This window comes from Narcine bancroftii, chromosome 4, assembly GCF_036971445.1.
Source record: "Narcine bancroftii isolate sNarBan1 chromosome 4, sNarBan1.hap1, whole genome shotgun sequence".
Classification (NCBI taxonomy): Eukaryota; Metazoa; Chordata; class Chondrichthyes; order Torpediniformes; family Narcinidae; genus Narcine; species Narcine bancroftii.
The window spans coordinates 214,386,926-214,404,349 of NC_091472.1; the positions used below are offsets into that span (position 1 = coordinate 214,386,926).

At 43.7% G+C, this 17,424-nt stretch overlaps 1 protein-coding gene across 5 annotated transcripts in view; it reads left to right on the top strand.

Annotated features, from left to right (window-relative positions):
- LOC138761575 (partitioning defective 3 homolog B-like) overlaps positions 1 to 17,424 on the top strand; it is a 1,428,627-nt gene that overhangs the window by 1,207,437 nt on the left and 203,766 nt on the right. For 4 of the 5 annotated variants that reach the window (XM_069933904.1, XM_069933905.1, XM_069933906.1 and 1 more), the window contains one exon: positions 10,817 to 10,949. In XM_069933904.1, the coding sequence (XP_069790005.1) occupies positions 10,817 to 10,949 (133 nt within the window). Of the gene's footprint in view, positions 1 to 10,816; positions 10,950 to 17,424 lie in introns of those variants that run through there. The other variant, XM_069933908.1, reaches the window with a different exon arrangement.

Below are 17,424 nucleotides of genomic sequence, written 5' to 3' on the forward strand. Positions count from 1 at the left end.
TTGGAAAGATAATACAGAGATTAATATATTACTTTGGCAAAATGAATTGAAAACTTGCATTGTTATGGAAAAAATTATTCCTTTTTTGTTAGCAAATGGTCTCCATATTTGGAATATATGCATTTAGATATACTTTGAATTCTTCAGCATGATGCTGAACCAAGCCATGAAAGACCTCAACAATGAAGACGCTGCTTACTTCCGGTACCGCACGGATGGCAGTCTCTTCAATCTGAGGCGCCTGCAAGCTCACACCAAGACACAAGAGAAACTTGTCCGTGAACTACTTTTTGCAGATGATGCCGCTTTAGTTGCCCATTCAGAGCCAGCTCTTCAGCGCTTGACGTCCTGTTTTGCGGAAACTGCCAAAATGTTTGGCCTGGAAGTCAGCCTGAAGAAAACTGAGGTCCTCCATCAGCCAGCTCCCCACCATGACTACCAGCACCCCCACATCTCCATCGGGCACACAAAACTCAAAACGGTCAACCAGTTTACCTATCTCGGCTGCACCATTTCATCACATGCAAGGATCGACAACGAGTTAGACAACAGGCTCGCCAAGGCAAATAGCGCCTTTGGAAGACTACACAAAAGAGTCTGGAAAAACAACCAACTGAAAAACCTCACAAAGATAAGCGTATACAGAGCCGTTGTCATATCCACACTCCTGTTCGGCTCCGAATCATGGGTCCTCTACCGGCATCACCTACGGCTCCTAGAACGCTTCCACCAGCGTTGTCTCCGCTCCATCCTCAACATTCATTGGAGCGCTTTCATCCCTAACGTCGAAGTACTCGCGATGGCAGAGGTCGACAGCATCGAGTCCACGCTGCTGAAGATCCAGCTGCGCTGGGTGGGTCACGTCTCCAGAATGGAGGACCATCGCCTTCCCAAGATCGTGTTATATGGCGAGCTCTCCACTGGCCACCAAGACAGAGGTGCACCAAAGAAAAGGTACAAGGACTGCCTAAAGAAATCTCTTGGTGCCTGCCACATTGACCACCACCAGTGGGCTGATATCGCCTCAAACCGTGCATCTTGGCGCCTCAGAGTTTGGCGGGCAGCAACCTCCTTTGAAGAAGACCGCAGAGCCCACCTCACTGACAAAAGGCAAAGGAGGAAAAACCCAACACCCAACCCCAACCAACCAATTTTCCCCTGCAGCCGCTGCAACCGTGTCTGCCTGTCCCGCATCGGACTTGTCAGCCACAAACGAGCCTGCAGCTGACGTGGACATTTACCCCCTCCATAAATTCCATAAATCTTCGTCCGCGAAGCCAAGCCAAAGAAGAAGAATTGTTCTTAACATTTATAATTTTTTTATATATAATTAATATTTTTGGCTCCCCTTAAGGGAGTTGGCTGAAGGGGTGGGATTGGATTTTTTTTTAATTTTATTTTTCTGTGTTTTTTTAACTTTTTTTTCTTGTTTTTTTTTTGGTAAAATCAATATTTATTTATTTATTTATTTATTTATTTTTTATTTTTCACACCATAAATCACATTAGCCATGATATACACTATTTCTTTTTCACACATATACAGTGACTTTTTCTCCCCCCCCCTCCTCCCAAGCCACCCCCCACCCCCCCCCCCCTCATCCATTTTAGGTATACAATCTAGGTTGCATTTAGCCAGTCAGACAATGTTGTCATTCAACAAAAATGCACCAGAAATTCTACTGAGTCCATTCTTTTCTTTCCTTCTCCTTCCATCAACTGAGGTAATGTTTGTCCCCGGTAGGTTTTCACTATTGTATTTAATGTAAGGCTCCTATACTTGTTCGAATATTTCAATATTATTTCTTAACCTATATGTTATTTTTTCTAATGGAATACATTTATTCATTTAAATTTAGTAGTTTCTTCCTTTTAATTTGGTTATGTATTCCATTAATATTTAAAGTCATATAGTTCAGCGTAGCCCTTTTATATTTTGTTTATCTTCTCTTTCCGTTTTTCCATCATTACCTTTCCTCCTTTTCCATTTCTGTTTTCTTATTTTCAACTCTTTATAAGACAACATTCCTACAACATCCAACATTTTCCTTATTCTCCTATTTCTATCTTATTTATCCCCAATCTCCCCTTCCCCTCCTGAGTTGTCCTTTATCCCTTGACGGACAACCACATCTCCCCTCTTCATTTGGATTTGCGAATCCACTGCAAGCGTCAACTGATTTTGCAGTGACCGCTATTTCCCCTCACCCCGCCCCCCCAGAAAAGATTTCACTTTTCATATGTCACAAAGGTCACTCTTTTAATTCCCTCCTTATTCTCTCTATTCCATTACCTTCCTTTATTAATTCTTGTCTATACTATCTATATTTTCCTCTAAGTACAGATACATTCACGTATGCACATTGTCTCTATTCACTCTTATACCTCTTTACCCGCATACATATCAATCGTGATCATTTTTACTCTCATTACCCGTCTTCATCCCTCAGTCTATTTTTGTCTTTACCCACATACATATCAATCGTGATCATTTTAACTCTCATTACCCGTCTTCCTCCCTCAGTCTATTTTTGTAATTGTTCTGCAAATTTTCGTGCTTCTTCTGGATCCGAGAATAGTCTGTTTTGTTGTCCTGGAATAAATATTTTCAATACTGCTGGATGCTTTAGTATAAATTTATACCCTTTCTTCCATAAAATCGCCTTTGCTGTATTGAACTCTTTTCTCTTCTTTAGGAGTTCAAAACTTATATCTGGATAAATGAAGATTTTTTGCCCTTTATACTCCAGTGGTTTGTTGCCCTCTCTTACTTTTTCCATTGTCTTCTCCAGTACCTTTTCTCTTGTAGTATATCTTAGGAATTTTACTACAATAGATCTTGGTTTTTGTTGTGGTTGTGGTTTAGAGGCCAATACTCTATGTGCCCTTTCTATTTCCATTTCTTGCTGTAGTTCTGGACATCCTAGGGTCTTAGGGATCCACTCTTTTATAAACTCCCTCATATTCTTGCCTTCTTCATCTTCCTTAAGGCCCACTATCTTTATGTTATTTCTTCTGTTATAAATTTCCATTGTATCTATTTTTTGAGCTAGTAGTTCTTGTGTCTCTTTAGTTTTTTTATTAGATTCCTCCAATTTCTATTTTAAGTCTTCTACCTCCATTTCTGCTGCTACTGCCCGCTCTTCCATCTTGTCCATTTTCTTTCCCATTTCTGTTAAGGTCATCTCTATTTTATTCATTTTCTCTTCTGTGTTGTTTATTCTTTTTCTTAAATCCTTAAATTCCTGTGTTTGCCATTCTTTAAATGACTCCATGTATCCTTTAATAAGAGAAAGTATATCCTTTATCTTGCCTTTCTTTTCTTCTTCTATTTCACTGTACTCTTCCTCTTCCTCTTCTTCTTCCTCTGGGTTGGCCATCTGTTGTTTCTTTGGTGCCCTTTCCTTCTCTTCTTTCTTGTTTCTATTGTCTTCTGTGGTCTCTTCTTGCTGCAGGTGTTCTGCAGCTGTCGTTGCCGGCTGTGGAGATCGACTCCCCAGCTGGTCCCCCCTCCCGTCAGTGTGTTTTTTTTCATTCGCATCGCGCATGCGCGGTTGCGCACTTTTACTCGGCTCAGCGAGCCATTTTTGTAGTCCATTATTTACCGACCTGAGGGAGCGGGTTTCTCTCTCCGCAGCGGGCCTCTTTGGACAGGTAAGGCCTTCACCTTTTTCCTCCTTTGTCTTCTCTTCCTCTCTTCTTACCGTTGCTTTCGATTTTTCTTTTTTTGTCGCCATCTTCTTTCCACCTTTATACTCACTTTTCTGTAACTTTTATTTCTGTGCCTTTGTGTTTTCCTTTGTTTTTCCCGACTTTTCTGGAGAGGGCTGGAGTTCACCGTCCGGCCACTACTCCATCACGTGGCTCCTCATCGGTAAAATCAATATTTGATTATTACTAGACTGTATGTTATGATTTTTCTATCTTTAAATAAAGTTTGAAAAAAAAGGAAGGAAGGGAAACAAACAGAAGAGTCATGGAACAGATGGAGATAAAGGAGAAGGTTCATGCTGCCTTACAGTGAATAAAGGTAGATAAATCCCCTGGGCTGGATATGATATTCCCTCTGACTTTGAGGGGAACTATTGTAGAAATTGCAGGGACCCTGGCTGATATATTCAAAATGTTCTTAGGTGAGGGGCCAGAGGATTGGTGGGTAGCTCATATTGTTCTGTTGTTTAAAAAGGGCTCCAAAATTGAACCAGGGAATTATAGGCCGGTGAGACTGACGTCAGTAGTGGATAAATTATTGGAAGGAGTTCTGAGAGACTGGACATATAGGTATTTGTACAGTCATGGGCTGATTAAGGGTAGTTAGCATGGCTTTGTGGGTGGTAGGTCGTGTTTAACAAATCTTGTAGAGTTTTTCGGAAAATGGATGAAGGAAAGGCTGTGAATGTTGTCTATATGGACTTTAGTAAAGAATTGGAGAGGTTGTAAACTGGATTTGAAATTGGCTGTGTGGGAGAAAACAGAGAGTGGTAGTAGATGGTTACTTCTCAGACTGGAGGCCTGTGACTAGTGGTGTGCCTCAGGGATCTGTGTTGGGACCACTGTTGTTTATTGTCTATATCAATGATCTGGATGATAACATGGTGAATTAGATCAGCAAGTTTGCTGATGACACAAAGGTAGGAGGCGATGTGGTCAGTGAGGAAGATTTTCAATACTTGCAGAGGGATCTGGACCAACTGGGAGAATGAGCAAAAATATGGCAGATAGAGTTTAATTCAGACAAGTGTGAGGTGTTTGGAAGGGCAAACCAAGGTAGGACAGGCACAGTAAATGGTCGGGCACTGAGGAATGTGGAGGAGCAAAGAGATTTGGGAATACAGATACATTATTCAGTGAAGGTGGCATCACAGGTGAACAGGGTTGTAAAGCATTTTAGCCTTTATAAATCAAAGTATTGAGTTTAGGAATTGGGATGTTACCATATGTTGAAGTTATTTAAGACGGTGGTGAGGCCAAATTTGGAAAATTATGTGCAGTTCTGGTCACCTAACTACAGGAAAGATATCAAAGATTGAAAGAGTGCAAAGAATGTTTACTAGGATGTTGCCAGATCTTCAGGAGTTGAGTTACAGAGAAAGATTAAACAGGTTAGAACTTTATTCCTTGGAGTGGAGAAAATTGAGGGGAAATTTGATTGAGATTTCCAAGATTTTGAGAGGTATCGACAGAGTGGATGCATGTAGGCTTTTTCCAGTTAGATTGGGGGAGATAAATTCAAGAGGTCGTAATCTTAAGATGGAGGGGGAAAGGTTTAGTGGGACATTGGGAGGAAGTTCACTCAGAGAGTGGAACAAGCTGCCATCTGATGTGTTTTTTTTCCCCAACAGCAATCAGGTTCTTGAGTCTCCCTGCCCTATCCTCACCCCGTAACCATAAACAAATCCAGGACTACCAAAAGATCTGACTCACTATTAAAACATTACTTTTTTTTGTTGTGACTGTGAATATTCATTTATCTCTCCTTTTCACAGAACATTACTGCACAATGCAGGCCCTTTGGCCCGCGATGTTGTGCCAACCCACGTATGCCTAACAAAAAAAAGGTTAACCCTCCTTACCTCGTAACCCTCTATTTTTCTTACATCCTGTCTCTTAGGTGCCCCTAATGTTCTAGCCTCAGCAAGGCATTCCAGGCCCCCACAACTCTCTGTATAAAAAAAACCCTTACACCTGATGTCTCCCCTAAACTTCCCTCCCTTCATTTTGTACATGTCCTCTAGGGTTTATATTTATATTCATTTTCTGTTTTGACCTATTGTGATCATTTAAGGTAGACTACTATCACAGTTAGTGTATCTTGTGTACCTGAGTGGTTGCAACAAGCAAGAATTTTGGATAATCTGTGCAGTCATTATTATATGACAATAAACTCATTACTCCTCAGCTAGCTGCAGTGCCGACAGTCACGAGAAACTCCTCAAGCTTCTCACTTCTGGTTCCAGATTTGGGCAGAATTATTTTTAATGCAATATCAAACCTGTGGAAGCTCACTCTGTACGTTTAAAATTCCAGGCTGACTCGCATCAGTTTTGAGCAATCCCATCTGGTCCGTCAGAGCAAACTGATACAAGACACCTGTTGTGAGGTTAATTGGCCATCGTAAATTCTCCCAGCATGTAGATGAGTGGGGAGTTGATGGGGGAATGTGAGGAGAACTCGTGTGAATGGGTAGTTGATGTTTGTCCTGGATGCCATTCACCATGATCTTTGATGCTGTACCCCTTTTTCCACTGGCACCTTGTCCCAGGAATTCATGGGGAATTAACCAGTTAAGGGTCCAGTGGAAAAGGAAAGCAATCAGCACGCCGGTGTTAAATGATGTCATTTCACGCCAAGGATTGATGGCCTCCACCCCTACTCATATCCCCAGTGTCAGCTGATGCCGGCGGGCCAATTAAACCAGCGGAAAAGGGACAACTTCCATCCATTCCATTCCATTCCATTCAAAGGTAGACTCTCCGATCCCCGGGGATGGGTTGGGTTCAATGGAAAAGCAGACAGTGTCCCGGTTAAAGGTGGCCCAGTGGAAACGGCACAAGTGGCTTCCCATCCTGGGACACTGCACGGCCAATTAACTGGGATGCCAGTGGAAAAAGGGCTTCTGATTCATAGAATCTCCCTGTTATTTTTGCCCTCATCTTTGTCAGCATTCAATCCACTGTAAACTGGATAAGCTCAGCCGTATTCTCCACCATTGAGTTCGTTAATTTATTTATCATTCGATTGATTAAGTACAACCCGGCAAAACCGTATTCTCCACCGTTCAGTGCAACACACTGCAAATACACATATACAGATAAATTATACATATGTACACTATATGTGTACAGATATTAAAATAAATAAATATTATTGTTAAATAGTAGAGTGACGGAGGGTGTGTGTGAACAGTTCATCAGTTAGTCTCACTGCCCGTGGGAAGAAGCTGTCCCTCAGCCTAGTGATGCGGGCTCTGATACTCCTGTATCTCTTTCCCAATGGGAGCATCTGGATGATGCTGTGTGCGGGGTAGAAGGGGTCCTCAATGATTTTGCATTCCCTCTTCATACAAGGATCATCAACTCAGATCATTCTCAATTGGATCAGATGCAGAATCTTTCAGATTTTCACAATTCCTAATATTTACATACTAAAACATAAACTGTGAATATCAGTGGAGACGAGGGGTTTGCATCCATTTCGTGCCCTATCATGACTTTGCATGCAAATTAAGTGGGTTGTCAAAGTGGTCACTGGTGTATTGTAAGAAGCACAGCATTTAACTACGTAGTCTCAGACTGTAATAGAATAACAGACATAGAATCAGGTTGAAATGATTGAGGGATAAGTATGATGCTTGCAGAAGATCCCTTCTCGCTGTACAAGGTATAATGAGACAATGAAACTTACATTGATGAAACTCAGTGGATGCTGCCCAGATGTTTGGCCAAGATTGACATCACGAAAGAAAATCCAGAGGTGTACGAACCAGTGATCATTGAGATATCAGAGGTGGAGAGGTTAAGTTCTTGGGAGTCACTATCTTGGAGGATCTTTCCTGGGCTCAATATGCTAATGGCATCATGAAGAGAGCACGTCAGCACCTCTACTTCCTCTGGAGTTTGCGGAGGTTTCGTATGACATTGGAAACCCTGGCAAATTTATATAGATGTGTGGTGACTGACTGGACCTGGACAAGCAGAGGGGACCTCTGCCAGAAGACTGTACTTTACATCAGCCAATCTCAATCTTTTATTGTCTGACAGGAGGCAGAGAGTCGGGATAAATGGGAATTTTTCAGGTTGGCAGAGAGTGGTAAGTGGGGTGCCGCAGGGGTCAGTGTTAGGCCCACAACTGTTCATCATTTACATTGATGACTTGGAGGAGGGGACAAAATGTGGTGTAGCCAAGTTTGCGGATGACACCAAATTGAGTGGAAGAGCAAATTGTAATGAGGATGTGGAGAGTCTGCAGAGGAATATAGTTAAGCTGGATGAGTGGGCAAAGGTCTGGCAGATGGAGTACAATGTTAGTAAGTGTGAGGTTATCCACTTTGGCAAGAAAAATAAAAGAGCTGAATATTATTTAAAGGGTGAAAAACTACGACATGCTGTTGTGCAGAGGGACTTGGGAGTGCTTGTGCATGAATCACAAAAAGTTAGGTTGCAGGTGCAGCAGGTTATTAAGAAGGCAAATGGAATGTTGGCCTTCATCGCTAGAGGAATTGAATTCAGGAGTAGGCAGGTAATGTTGCAACTGTATAAGGTACTGGTGAGACTGCACCTGGAGTACTGTGTCCAGTTCTGGTCTCCATATTTGAGGAAGGACATACTGGCTTTGGAGACGGTCCAGAGGAGGTTTACTAGGTTGATCCCTGGGATGAAGGGGTTGACTTATGATGAAAGATTAAATCGTCTAGGATTGTATTCGCTCGAGTTCAGAAGAATGAGAGGAGATCTATAGAAACATATAGGATTATGAAGGGTATGGATAGGATAGATGTAGGAAGGTTTTTTGAGCTGGCTGGGGAAAATAAAACGAGAGGACACAGTCTCAAGATTCAGGGGAGTATATTTAGGACAGAGATGAGGAAAAATAGTTTTTCGCAGAGAGTAGTGAATGTTTGGAATTCTCTAACCAGGGAAGTGGTTGAGGTTGCTTCATTAAACATATTTAAAATTCGGTTAGATAAATTTTTACATGATAGAGGAATTAGGGGATATGGGGAGAAGGCATGTAGGTGGAGTTAGGTCATAAATTAGATCGGCCATGATCGTATTGAATGGCGGAGCAGGCTCGATGGGCCATTTTTGGCCTCCTCCTTTTCCTACTTCCTATGTTCCTATTCAACTATGACCTCCTTAGGACTCTGCTGAAAGTTTATGGCCCCCCTTCCCTATGAAGCAGTAAGTTTTTGTTTCCTTCTGTACTTCTCTCCAACCAACTGCATAAAAAAGAAAACAAAAAAAATGTTTTGGCTGCTTTAGACAATACTAGAGCCAAACATCAGGTTGATTGATTTGAGCTCCAAGGGCATAGGCGGAAGGAAAGTAAATGAGTTCTCCTCATGCCCTGGAAATTAATTAACCGAGAGGAATTATATTCATTACTGTATATTCAATTCAAGTCATTGGGCCAAATGGTGTCATTTTTCTCCAGATGGACAGATTGTTGGTAAAGAAACAAATCAAATATAGCATTTGATAGCAAAATTAGTTTTGAATGCTGTTAACTTTATTGCATCTGTAAAGGAAATAAAACAATCTTGAACAGGTTAATCCAGTCATTCCTGGTAGGTTGGGAATGGGTGGTTTCAACAAACAGGAAATAAGCACTACTTCTCAGGAGTTTGCAGAGGTTAGGTCCGACACCAGAAACCCTGGCAAATTTCTACAGATGTGTGGAAGAATGTGCGCTGACCGGCTGCATCTTGGTCTGGTATGGGGGACCAATACCCCTGAGTGTGAGGCTCTACAAAAGGTAGTGGACACAGCCCAGGACATCACAGGCAAAACCCTCCCCACTATTGAGTACATCTACAAGAAACGCTGCTGTCAGAGAGCAGCAGCGATCATCAAGGATCCACACCTCCCAGCACACAATCTGTTTTCACTGGAAAGAGGTCGAGGTGCCACAAGACTCGCCCCACCAGGTTCAGGAACAGCTATTACCCCTCCACCATCAGGCTCCTCAACAACAAACTCAATCAGCGACTCATTTAAGGACTCCTACTGCGCAGGTTTCCCCCGGATGCTCTGGTTTCCCCCCAGGTTTGTTGGTTAATTGGCCAGTGTAAATTGCCCATAGCAGGTAGATGAAGGATGAAATCTTAGGAATGAATGAGAATGTAAGATGAATAGAAAATGGGATTAATGTAGGGTTAGTGTGAATGGGTGGTTCAAAGTTCAGATTTGTTGTCAGAATACATACTTGACACCACGTGCAACCTTGGGATTCTTTTTCCTGCGGGCCAGGCAGAATTTTTATTTATTGGTAGTGTTAAAAAAAAAAGTACTTAAGAAAAGATATGTATACAAAAGAGAGAAATGTAAATCAAAAGGAAGTACAAACAGCAATGCAGAAAAATAAATATTCAGTCATAAATAATGTGCAAAGTGTCCTTAAATTAGTCCCTGATTAAGTCTGTCGTTGAGGAGTCTGATGGTGGAGGGGTAGCAGCTGTTCCTGAACCTGGTGGTGTGAGTCTTGTGGCACCTGGACCTCTTGCTTTATGGCAGCAGTGAGAACAGAGTGTGTGCTGGATGGAGTGGATCCTTGACGACTGCTGCTGCTCTCTGACGGCAGCGTTTCCTGGAGATGTTCTCGATGGTGGGGAGGGTTTTGCCTGTGATGTCCTGGGCTGTGTCCACTACCTTTTGCAGAGCTTTCTACCCAAAGGTATTGGTGTCCCCATATCAGACTTATGCAGCTGGTCAGCACACTTTCCACTATGTACCTGTTGAAGTTTGCCACGGTTTTCAGTGTCATACCAAACCTCCGCAAACTCCTGAGGAAGTAGAGGCGCTGACATGCTTTCTTCACGATGCCTTTCATGTATTGGGTCTAGGAAAAATCCTACGCAATAGTAATCCAAGAATTTTAATTTGCTCACCCACTCCACCTCTGATCCCCAGTGATCACTGGATCATTGATGACCAGTGTGCATGTAGAGGGTCAAAGGTCCTGTTTCAGTGCTGCAAACCTCTGTGGATCTAATTCACAGAATTGTGACAAACTACTGATGTCTTTCCCGGGGGATGACAGTGAATTAGAGTTGTTTGTACCAGAATCAACTTCTAAACCTATCCCGTTTCTCCATGCAGTTCAAGACCAATGCACATGGAGCGGATTCATCAGCTGAGGAAGGAGTATCACCAGGCCAGGAAGGAGGGCTCCATTCCATCGTATGAAGAACTTGAAGGCAGGTGGCGGCCTGCGGACTACGAGCCGACTTGGGTAAGTCCCAGGGGACCTCTGTGAAGGAATCTCCACCATATGCTAACCCAGTCGAACAGGACCAGTTTTCTCGTTCAGCTGAACTCAAACCAAAGTGAGAATCTACAGTGGCCTGCACTCAAATCCCACTTGCACTGATTGCCGTCACAGCTGCCCTGAGTATGTGCTCCGCAACAGGAATGCAACCAAACAAAACAGGTTGAATGTATTTTGGCCAGCAGTAGGTAGTAATAAATATTTACTTCTACCACCATATGGTCTCTGGCTCATCCCAAATGGGTGGTTATTTTGATACCTGGTTGAGAATCCTTCATTGCTTATCCATGTGTTTTGTTCCTATACTGAATGCATTGAGTTTGGATCAGGGCACTGTTTTTTTCGGTGATGTTCTTTTCTATATCCTTTATGTTTTTTTAATCGACTTTGCAGGATTTTACCATTAGGGAGAGTCTCCCGACATCCCAGCAGTGGTCGTTCACACAATAACGGCCGAAACTGCAAATCTCCGTTTCTGTCCGCGAGTTTAGATAGCCTGCCGGTAGTCCATCCTCGCACGTGATTGCTGCCTTGTATTCATTAGCCCCTTGGTCACGGAATATCTTCAGTTTAGACTGCAGACACTTTGCACTCCGGCAAAGTGGGAATAATTTCCTGGGGCACAGCGGCTGGGTAAAAACATACTTGAAAGGGGCACAATGCTTTTGGGATTCTTGTGTCTCCGAGAAACAGGTCATGCAGTTCAAATTAGTTATTTATTTTGTTACTAGGAAGGGAAAAAGAATTTAAAAAAACATCAGGGCAAGCTTCCCATTTTCCCAGAAAACAAAGATGTTGATTCATTGATTCATGACCACTTCAACAAGCAATGGGGTGGTTTTAAAAGCATCATGCTGACCATTGTATTGTGACTCACTCCTTACAGGAAGGGTTACTAACCATCTACCATTACTGTGAAGTAACCTGGTTCTGGTGTGAATCACAAACATTAAAAAGATGGAGGAGCATTGGAATAGTTGCTGCACTTTATTTGAACAATTCATTTGATGAAATATTATCACATACAGTAAACCCCCTGATATCCAGCACCTACAGGGATTGATAGCTGCCGAATAAGTGAATTTTCCGGTTGCTTGAGACTGTGTGAAGCGTGATTGGTGAAGTAATGGCAGGATGCGCCAATTAAAAACTTTAGTATTTGTTACCTATTTATTTTCCGTGACTTATTTACCAGTTGCTTGAATTCTGGACATACATACATAGTATACATACATGGGGGGTGGGGGGGTGGTTGACACCAGTGACACATATTCGAATCTGGCGCTGTCTGTAAGGAGTTTGTACGTTCTCCCATGTCTGCATGGGTTTCCTTCGGGTGCCCCGGTTTCCTCCCACTGTTCAAAACGTACAAGGGTTGTAAGTTAATTGGGGTTTTTTGGCGGCACAAGCTTATGGGCTGGAAGGGCCTGTTACTGTGCTGTATATCTAAAACAAAATGCACTGAAAGTTTAAAGCCACACAAGGGCTTTTGCAAGCAAAAAAACCCACTCCCATAGAATATTTTAAATTACCCCAGTACGCAAAGACATAAAGGACTCTTGGTGATCCCAATTGAAGATGTCAGTGAGAGTGGAGAAAAAATAAAGGGAGATGTTAAAGATGTGAAATCCAGGTCAGACCTGCTGCTGAAATTGAGACGGGTCAAGGCTGGCCAGGTGGCTGCAGCTGATGTGAGCCGCAGGCCTACTGGTGAAATCACGTCATGACGGTGGATCTCAGGGCTGCAGTCACACTCTATTTTGGCCCATTATTGTATTTCCTTCAGTATTGGTGTGGCGGTGACCTTCTGATAGCAGGTGGCCTGCAGCAGGGAAGAGATTAGAGATACCTGTAAACAGGCCAGCCAGTAGGCCTGTGCCGGCTCTCAGGAAGCGGTGAGTCACAAAAGGAGCAGTTCCCTCTGAGTGGTGAAAGGGAATGAGAGGAGATGGCCGGTGACGGAATCTGATTCAATGGCCATGGCGCTGGGATAATGTAATAACGTCAGCAGGGATACCTGAAACCAAAGTTGGAAACTCCAACGCACAATGATTCGGTCTTCCTTTCCATTTGACAGCCCGAGGCAAAGATTAGAGGAATATTGGACCAAGTTGCTTGAAGCTGATCCAAAGATCTGACTGAAAAGCTGCACGGAGCGCTGTTCATGTTTTTGTTTTCCAGTCCCTCACTTTAATGATGAGAAAATATTTTCAGAAGCCTCTGCTAGGGGATCCTGTGAATTCACCAGTGTCGATGGTTTGCTGCTGAGACAAGGGCCACAGGATTTCCTCCAACCATGCCTGTTTCCTGCCATTGTAGTCAGTGCATCAGAGCCTTCAGATGGACCTTGACCATGTGTTGTCTCTGAACATTTCATCACACTTGGCACAGTTTTACCCATTTGTACCTGACAACAATAGTTCATTTACCACGGGACAGATATTGCCTACCTCAAGGCAGTCCACAGGAACATGAGCTGGCGAAGTTTGATAGCAAGCCGCAAAAAGTGATGAAGTTGTGGCGGGTGTCCAAAATCTTGGGGAAAGAAATATATCTTAAGGAGATTCCTACAAGAAGAGGTTTAGAGAGGTACTTCCAGAACTGGGGGCTTTAGTACTTCAAGTTCAAGTTTATTATCATCTGTTGGTACATATACAACCAAATGAAAGCATTTCTCCTCACCACATACACATAATACTCACATGTATACATAAAGATATTATGTAAAATAAATATAGATAAATATTTTGGCATAATTTACTCGTTTCATTTATAAGAGACCCAAGGTTACAGAAAGAAGCTATTTCCCAGCCTGCCAGCTCCTGTACCTCCTTCCTGATGTCAGTGGGTCAAAGATCCTCCGTGATTTTTCTTTGAGCCCTGTCTAAGCCACACTTCCAGTGAATGTTGTTAATAGAGGACAGGGCAGCCCAGTGATCTTCTCAGCTGTTGTCGTCCTCTTTGGAGGCACTGCGTTCAGAGAGGGTGAACAAGGCATGGGAAACCAAAGTTGGAGCAAAGCCTCCTTCTCACAGGAAGGGAAGCCAAGAAGCAGTACCAACTCCTGGATGGCTACTTTATAACCAAGGCACCTCTGATTTTTCAGCAATGATAGTGATGCTAAGTCGAGTTCTTCTTGCCAGACTGTAAGAGTTTTGGTCTGCCATATGGTTCATAATGTTCTTGCTTTATAATGAAATAATTGGAGCATGTCGGTGGGTTTGAGTAAATGAATATTCAGTGCCCATAGTTTTGTAATCAGTTTTGAGACTTCCAAGGGAGCTTCACAATGGCCTTGAACAAGAAAGTCTGCAACTGCCAGAGTACTCACGTGCAGTACTCAAGTGTGCTGGTGAAACTCAGACTTGATGAAGGGCCCTGGATGCTGCATGACCTTCTGAGGTGGGAGGGGGGAGAGGGTTGCTGTCTGATAGGAGACCGAAGGGAAGGGGAGTTAGAGAAAAAGAGACAGAGGCATAAGGGAGACTCCTGACCTTCTACTCTCCACCTATATCCATCTATGACCTTTTCCTGTTAGCCTCCTCCCTCTGCCCCTTCCTCCTTCTTCTCTTCTCTCCTCCCCCTCCCCTCAACTTTATATTCAGGCACTGACCTGTTTCTGCTCATACCTATTGAAGGGTCCAGGCCCAAAATGTTGATGACCCTTTACTGCATGAAATGCTCTGTTTGTGCATTGGCCTCAGCCCCAATGTCTGCCAACTTTCTTGTTTAACTCCTGTTTTCCTTTGAACACACTGCTTTCTGTGCTCAGGATGTCAGCTCCCCAACAGTTGGATAGACTGAACCCAGATTGCTGAATACTTTGCCGAACACCTTCCTTCAATCTAAGGAACCTGACAGTTGCTTCTCACTTTAAAATTCTAGGCCCCCTTCTGCTCTGATCTGTTTGTCTTTGGTTCCCAATACTGCTCAAAACTTGATGTAGCACAGAGGAGCTGCACCTCATCTTCAGGCCCAACATTCAACAGCCTTCAAAATTTATAGCTGGATGCAACAGGTTTAGATCACCCATTCAAACCTCATGTTGCACATTTTTGCAGTGTTCAGATCTTTTATCTCTTTATGTTATTTCAGAATTCATTCATTGGCTCTGTGACACGCTGCAGTGCGAACAAACAAGCTCAAACTACAAAGGCTGTACTACAGGCTTTAATTAGCTTAAAACTTTCACACAAGGTTCAGTCTCCCTTCTGGCTCCATGTGCTCTACTGACTACACAAGGGCTGGCGTGAGCCATTATATGGGGCCGGTGATTAGCAGGGAGTAGGCGGAGCCAGCCTCCCAGGTTATCTCCTTGCAGGTACAGTGGGTCGCCCCCTGCAGTAGACAGGTAGGAATGCAGACAGTCCAGTGGTTGTATCACCACAGGCTCCTATTTACACCTCCCAGACACATCTTTTGATAATCATTTCCCTTTACCACCTGTCTCTTAATCACTCCCAGTCTCCACATTGACAGACTCTGTGTCTCTCTCTCTCTTAAGTTTTTTAGATAGAACTTGCTTGATTTTACAGGTCTTCCTATGTCTTGACATTGGTCATTCACACACAAAGCTCGAGATTACTTACACGAGTATATTTCTGATTATTTACACGAGTTTAGACAGCAAACCGGAAGTGCGGTGATTAAAGAGGCAGGACTTGCAATGCACATCGTCAATACATCCTGTTCATTAGCTTGTTCACAGAATGCCTGCAGTTAACTTTAGGCTGCAGATGTTCTGGGAAATTTGCTAGGGGTCTAGGAGGTAAAATATCGGAATTGGAATGGCACCCTCATTCCCGTTCCGACCTTTTTACACAGCATGCGTCTTGGGAAAATGGCAGTTAATTTCCTGGAACGCAGTGACTGTGTAAAAAACATCTCTCTCTCTCTCTCTCTCTCTCTCTCTCTCTCTCTCTCTCTCTCTCTCTCTCTCTCTCTCTTCCTCTCTCTTTCCCTCTCCCCTCCTCCTCCTCCTCTCTCTCTTTCTCTCCTATCTCTCTCTCTGGCTCTCTCTTTCCCCTCTCCGTCTGTCTCTCTAGGCCATTTCATGTCAGGCCTCCACCCTTGAGACCGGCTATGGAACAGATGGAAAAATGGGAACTTACCTTTCAGACAGCAGCCCTAAAAAGCTGCTCCAGCATCCTATTCATATCCAGAGACGCCTTGTAGCGCCCTGCGGATCCGATGGAGGTGGAACGACTGGTGCTGTAGCGCCACCCATCAGCTGAAACCACTCTACAGTTCCCAGAACAAGTTCAGCTGTGTGGGGGATTATGGGTAGGGAAGACGGCCATTGCCCTGCTACGTTTTGAGCCCCAGAGAGCGGCCCCAAAGGTCAAAGCGGCCCAGTGTGGCTGTCCCAGCCCGCACAGGCCACTCCCTGATGGCTCCCGCTGCCCCACCAGCACCACCTGACAGTCCCTGCTGCCCTGACTGCCCCCCGCTGACCATCCAGCTCCTGCTACCCTGACGGCCCCTGCCACCCTGAGGACTTCCACTGCCCCGCTGCCCCTGACTTGGAAAGAGAGGGGTGAGTGGGTCCATTTGGGGCTATTTTTGGGGAGGCAGGTCATGGGCTGACGACATCATCAGCCCACCTCTAAACAGCCACTTAACGCAGCTGTACATCCAGATTGATTGGCGGAGGGCTGCGCTGCGGAGATTATCCCTCTCGGAAAGGGGTTGGAATATGCGGCTCAGAGACCACCTCTGCACATTCCTTCACCTTTACATCTCAATCTTTGTGCTCTCTGAAATGGCCTTATGTCTCTCTCTCTCTACCTCTCTCTCTCTTTGTTTCTCACTCACTCTCTCTCTCTCTTTCCCTCTCAATATCTGTCTCTCTCTCTATTTGCAACTTAAAATACTTTTATCCTTAAGTTCCCTTTAAAAGTCAGTGACCTGATGTTTACTTTGTTCCCCTTTCCACAAGGTCTGAATATTTTCTTTCTTGGCATCAGAGTTTGCATGTACCTGACTGACTCACTGGGTTTTGGATTAAAAAACATTGCTGGTTACCATAGTCATGAGGAACTGGATAAAGGATTACAGTGCATTGTGATAGCCGATGCAAAATAAATTATTACCATGAAGGAAAAGATAATAAAAATGTCAGAGAAGGTGTCCTCCTGAATAATTAAATTGTAAAATCATCTTGTTTGAACATAATTTTGAATGTTCAGAAATGTAGCATAGTACCAGGCCCTTCCAGCCCATGAGACCTTTCCTCCCAAATAAACCCAATTAACCTACTATTTATGTACGTCATTGGGATGTGTGAGGAAACTGGAGTGCCCACGAGGGCACAGGGAGAGCATACAAACTCCTTGCAGACAGCAGCAGGTACGAACACCAGTTGCTGCTGCTGTAGTAACATCGCACTGTGCTAACAAAATAGATACAACTATCCACTCCCATCTGTATAAAATGGATT